Source organism: Palaemon carinicauda, chromosome 34 (assembly GCF_036898095.1).
Source record: "Palaemon carinicauda isolate YSFRI2023 chromosome 34, ASM3689809v2, whole genome shotgun sequence".
In the NCBI taxonomy this organism is placed as follows: Eukaryota; Metazoa; Arthropoda; class Malacostraca; order Decapoda; family Palaemonidae; genus Palaemon; species Palaemon carinicauda.
In genome coordinates, this window is record NC_090758.1 from 43,091,746 (window position 1) to 43,098,900 (window position 7,155).

The window sequence follows — 7,155 nt, forward strand, 5'->3', positions numbered from 1 at the left end:
AGGTTTCTGTGCTATCTATATAGATATCTTCAATATTAAGATTCATCTTATCCTTACTTTTGAAGGGCTTTCATTACTGCTGAATTTTTGGTAGTATGAAAAGCTGTCTCATAGTCTATAAAAGCCGTATTTATTGGTTTATCATATTTTGCTTATCTTTAATTTTGGTGTGATTTCCTATACCCAATGTTTTCAGTCCGTTTTTTTTTTTTTTTTGGATAGCTTTACTAATTCAACTTTATCTATCATAGATTTCACCATCATTTACAGTCATTTCCTTGCTAGAGTTTTTTGTATTTTCATATTTCCTGTGATTATATCTATCTATATAATCATGGGTAAATTACTAATTCGCTGATTCCCCCCCGGTGGTCTGATCCCGTAGTAAAGAGAATCCAGATATATTGAGGAGTATAATATATGTTTATATAGAATATGAAAAACCCGTCAAAATGTGAAAAATTATATTGTACATATACATATATGCATCAATATCTGAACTCTTCAACTCTTACCTAATCTACCCCAGGTTTTTACCATGCGAACACTGACCCAGTGGGTCGCCCAACCGTAGCTAACTACGGCCTGATGGACCAGCTGGCAGCCTTGCACTGGGTTCAAGAGAACATCGTCCACTTCGGGGGGGACCCAGGTCAGGTCACGGTCATGGGTCACGGCACGGGAGCCGCCTGCCTCAACTACCTTGTCATATCGCCCGCTGCTACAGGTCAGTCAGTAAGTAAACCTTGTTCTCTGTGACAAAGGGAAATTTCAAAGATTTTAAGATATTCATTAGTTGATGTTACATGTGGTTGGAGGGATGACATGATGTTAATGGTTGTTTTACGATATTTCTAAAGGATGTATTTGGTATCAGGATTAATTCTAATGCTGATAGTATTGCTGCTGCAGTTACTGTAATCTAACTAATTCTAATATTACTAGCACTACAACTAATAATAATAATAATAATAATAATAATAATAATAATAATAATAATAATAATAATAATATTAAAAATAAGCTTGAATTTTTTACTATATTATCATTTAATAATAATAATAATAATAAATATTATTATTATTATTATTATTATTATTATTATTATTATTATTATTATTATTATTATTATTATTATTATTATTATTATTATTATTATTCTTATTATTAAACGTAGCATATTCACTCCTAAACAAGATAATCAGGTCAAACAAAATCCTCCATCTATTCCACAAATGTAAATTCCTGAAAGGAAACGTATTTCAAAATCCCATAATGGAAACGAGAGTTAAATAAGGCAAATAATTGAATGACTATATGGTGGAGCATCTCAAGTTTCCTCAAGGGACTTCCTCATTTGATTTCAACTATCATTTCTGGTCTTGGTTTTGGAGTTGTGAACTTTTAAGGAAAATGGTATGTTTTGGAATAATGTTTCTGTTTAATTCAGTTTATGGGTATTTTGATTTTTTCTAATATTATTGGAAATTGTATACACACACACACACACACACACACACACACACACACATATATATATATATATATATATATATATATATATATATATATATATATATATATATATATATATATATATATATATATATATATATATACCAAAGGCACTTCCCCCAATTTTGGAGGGTAGCCGACATCAACAAAGAAACAAAACAAAAAAGGGACCTCTACTCTCTACATTCCTTCAGCCTAACCAGGGACTCAACCGAGTTCAGCTGGTACTGCTAGGGCGCCACAGCCCAACCTCCCACATTATCCACCACAGATGAAGCTTCATACTGCTGAGTCCCCTACTGCTGCTACCTCCGCGGTCATCTAAGGCACCGGAGGAAGCAGCAGGGCCTACCGGAACTGCATCACAATCGCTCGCCATTCATTCCTATTTCTAGCACTCTCTCTTGCCTCTCTCACCTCTATCCTCCTATCACCCAGAGCTTTCTTCACACCATCCATCCACCCAAACCTTGGCCTTCCTCTTGTACTTCTCCCATCAACTCTTGCATTCATCACCTTCTTTAGCAGACAAATATTTCCCATTCTCTCAACATGGCCAAACCACCTCAACATATTCATATCCACTCTAGCCGCTAACTCATTTCTTACACCCGTTCTCTCCCTCACCAATTCGTTCCTAACCCTATCTACTCGAGATACACCAGCCATACTCCTTAGACACTTCATCTCAAACACATTCTATTTCTGTCTCTCAATCACTTTCATTCCCCACAACTCCGATCCATACATCACAGTTGGTACAATCACTTTCTCATATAGAACTCTCTTTGCATTCATGCCCAACCCTCTAATTTTTACTACTCCCTTAACTGCCCCCAACACTTTGCAACCTTCATTCACTCTCTGACGTACATCTGCTTCCACTCCACCATTTGCTACAACAACAGACACCAAGTACTTAAACTGATCCACCTCCTCAGGTAACTCTCCATTCAACATGACAATCAACCTTGCACCACCTTCCCTTCTCGTACATCTCATAACCTTACTCTTACCCACATTAACTCTCAACTTCCTTCTCTCATACACCCTTCCAAATTCTGGCACTAGTCGGTCAATCTTCTCTTCTGTGGCTGCTACCAGTGCAGTATCATTCACAAACAACAACTGATTTACCTCCCATTCATGGTCATTCTCGCCTACCAGTTTTAATCCTCCTGTATAAAAATCCTACGAGACAAACACACACACACACATATATCTATCTATATATATATATATATATATATATATATATATATATATATATATATATATATATATATATATATATATATATATATATATATATATATATATATATATATATATATATATATATATATATATATATATATATATATATATATATATATATATATATATATATATATATATATATATATATATATATATATATATATACATATATGTATATATATATACATATATATATACATATATTATATATATATATATATATATATATATATATATATATATATATATATATATATATATATATATATATATATATATATATATATATATATATATATATATATATATATATATATATATATATATATATATATATATATATATATATATATATATATATATATATATAAATATATGTGTGTGTTTATGTGTGTGTATGTATACATACCTTCCTACTTGATTTCTTGTGATTCATAACTAAAAAGTTAAATCAAATAAACTTCAATGTATATATCCCATTCCATTTTATTATCATTAAGAAGAAACACTAATTTAATTTTCTATTATCGTCTTTTTATTTGTTATAGGAAATTCCTTCCCCAATATTGTTTATTGTTCTTATTTATAGATATTCTATAATTGGAGTCTTGTTCTTGTGAAAAGGCCAAACTACATTTATTTACATGTTCGTGTTTTCTCTGTTGGTCTACAAAAAGTAATATTGTTTTTACGTCACGAAACGAGTTGGAACATTATTGAGAGAAAAGAGGGATTAAGATAATATAGTTTATGATATTTATGACTACTGAGGCTCACAAAATCCTTAAATATTTGTTTAAACACACACACACACACTCATATGCATAAATAAGACATACAGAAGCAGACACACACACACACACACACACACACACACACACACACACACACACATATATATATATATATATATATATATATATATATATATATATATATATATATATATATGTATTTATATTTGTATATGTATATATATATATATATATATATATATATATATATATATATATATATATATATATATATATATATATATATATATATATATATATAAACCATGTCTCTACCAAAAATGTACCAAAAACATATAAGTTAACAGCCCCTCTAAACACGTAACACCATAGAATTCTTCCTACCATAATATCCTTCGGGCAATCCTTCTCCCCTGGTCATCAGGAGCAGGTCTGTTCAAGCGAGCAATCCTGATGTCAGGATCTGCACTCAGTCCCTGGGCTTCAGTCCGGGACCCATCTGGACACGCCCTCGATGTAGCCACCCAGCTGGACTGCCCTGTTCCAAACAACCTCTTTCGCCACTATGAAAATCTTCTCCAGTGTCTGAGGAAGAAGCCTCTGCATGACATATTAAAGGTGATTGAGTTGTTCTAGATTTAATCTGAATGAGTCTTTGTTTACTAGTGTAAGTGACCAGTCAAAAATCACAGGTTAGCATTTAGATAGATACTCTTACACACGCAGATACAGAGGCACCTCCTCTTGTATGTAGTTAGACTCTTGCAATTTATTATAAAAGAGATAGTAATTTTAACTTATTTACATATTCATTTTGTTTTGTTTTATATAACAAGTGGATATGATTTTCAAAAATAACAGTAAGACATTCTAAGAAAACAAGGGAAAATGATTATAATTTGACTATTATACAATTTTAGCTTATACTCTTTCCACTCATATAATATGCTAGAACTATAGGATAAAATTTTTACATAGTAAATTATGCTGTCTTTAATAATTATTCTGCTCTTGGCTATGAGCCTCCACAGAGTTCATACAGCAAATGAGCTACATGGAATCTAAATAGGTAGAAACACTAATGAAATGTAACTATTCTTTTTATTTTTCTGTAGTTGTAATTTCATTACTTGTCAACTGATATCTTTATTAAAATTTCATTAATTATGCTGTAGTTACAGTTTCTTTTCTTTATTTTTGATGAGTATATTCCTGGAAAGAGAAAAATAATACAAGAGTTTAATAATACAATTAATTAATTAATATGGCAATCTGTTTAAAAAAAAAAAAAGTATAATTAGTCAGTTTTTTCTCTATATAGCAAGTAATTCCTTTAAGTTACGAATGGGTAATTAAACGATCTGTAAATTGTATATACATTTTTGTGGATACGTAAAAATTATTTCTACTAACAAACAGAACTTAATTCTAATTAAAAGTCTATTTAGATAAATGAAGGGATGTTTTAGGAAACTAAAATGTTTTTAGAAAGTTAAGTTTGTATTTAAACTAACAATACACAGTAGGACTTTTATGTTTGATTGGAAATCATTTTAACTCGAGATGATTTTATTATAGAACTTTTAATTATATCTAGCAAAAATTACATTAAATTTAAATTTCGATCAAATGTCCATCTTTATACCTAAAGGTATTTTTTTTAAAACCAAAATATTATTGTTAATTTGAATTTATATTAAACCTAACAATGTATGATTGGACTGTTTTCTTGTAAATGCTTTTAAGTCAAGAGGATTTATTTTCAGTATAATAATATTTCAATCAATATCATGAAAGACAAATAATAAGTTGACTTTAATATTTTTGTCTAAATAATAATTATGATTCCGGAAAAATATAACGTTTAAAAAAGGAAATAACATTAACTTGTTGTTCTTAAAGGTTCAACTAAAGACATCCAAGTTTCAAGTGGCTGTTGGCCCCAGCATCGATGGTGTCACTATCAAACCGGACTGGAAAAATCATCAGAGCAAAATGGGTAAGTTTAACTTGTAAAAATACTTTGATGGATTTGATATGTTAATTCACAGGCAAAAGAATATTTTATTCATTATAAATGCTATTTAGGGTCGTAATTTAGAATGCATGAAATGGATAATACAGCTGAAACCCGGAGATCTATAATATTACATATATACATACCTATATATATATATATATATATATATATATATATATATATATATATATATATATATATATATATATATATATATATATATATATATATATATATATATATATATATATATATATATATATATATATATATATATATATATATATATATATATATATATATATATATATATATATATATATATATATATATATATATATATATATATATATATATATATATATATATATATATATATATATATATATATATATATATAGATGCGCCTGATGAACAGCAGAGCTTTACCAGGGCTACCTATAATAGCTACGTTTGCTGTGAGCAATAAGACATAAATCACCCACCATCACCAGTCCGTAGTTGGCAAGCCTGGTGATGAAAACTAGCCAAACCACAGGCATGAATAAGGACATGGATGTGGCCAATGCCCTGCAGAGTTCTAGGCACAGCTGCTTTTGTTGTTGTTTTTGTTGTTGTTTTTTTATATTCACAGATATATACAGTTACGAACTGAAATCCTTGCATAATGAACACATACGTTAAAAGAGAATAAAATTCCTAATTTCTAAACTATAATATAAAAGTTAACTTGCACCCAAGTACTTAATCGTATATCCTAAATATCTCCATTTGTCTATACCAAGTAATATTCTTAATCATTCAACTATAAAAAGAAAAATAAGAAATATCTTAATTTTCCTCTTGATTTCAAAGGCAAGGAAGGTCGAACTCCAGTTGACCTCCTACTAGGAATGACAGCTGCCAACCTCCTTGACATCCTGAATCAGCAAGAAGTCCAGGAAGGATTCGATGCTGACTATAGGGAGGATCTGCTGAGATCCATCGTCGTCAATAACTATCGATATCATCTGCAGGTGGGAATTATTATTATTATTATTATTATTATTATTATTATTATTATTATTATTATTATTATCATTATTATTATTATTATTATTATTATCACCTGGGCTACACACATATATAAACTATACCATCTAATATATAAAAGTAAACCTCACATGGAGCATTTTCATCTCGCCACAGGAAATAATGTTAGCCATCACAGCCGAGTACACTGATTGGTCAAGATCCCTCTATCAACCAATCAGCATCAGAGACTCAACCGGCCAAGGCCTTCACGATGCGAATATTGTCTCGCCGATGGCAGATCTTGCCAAACAGCTCTACACGACTTCCCGATCATCTTATCTCCACGTCTTGGAGGAAGAAGGTTCAAATGTGCGTTGATATGGATAGATTGGATTTATATATGAAATAGAAAAATATGGTATATATTATTAATGAAAATCTTTAATAATCTACAGAAAGTTTTTGAATCTTATCCATAGATTAGAGATATATGTATCCAAATCATGCAAATAGTATTCAAGAAAATATAATATAATAAATACCAATAAAAGAATCATGATATAAATAAAATCATATATTCCTCTTCCATTC

At 29.7% G+C, this 7,155-nt stretch overlaps 1 protein-coding gene across 1 annotated transcript in view; it reads left to right on the plus strand.

Moving 5' to 3' along the window:
• Positions 1-334: 334 nt before the first annotated feature.
• Positions 335-7,155, plus strand: part of LOC137626852 (neuroligin-4, Y-linked-like) — a 10,902-nt gene continuing 4,081 nt past the window's right edge. The window contains exons 1-3 of the mRNA XM_068357837.1: positions 335-338; positions 530-735; positions 6,739-6,933. Of these exons, the coding sequence (XP_068213938.1) occupies positions 335-338; positions 530-735; positions 6,739-6,933 (405 nt within the window). The remainder of the gene's footprint in view (positions 339-529; positions 736-6,738; positions 6,934-7,155) is intronic.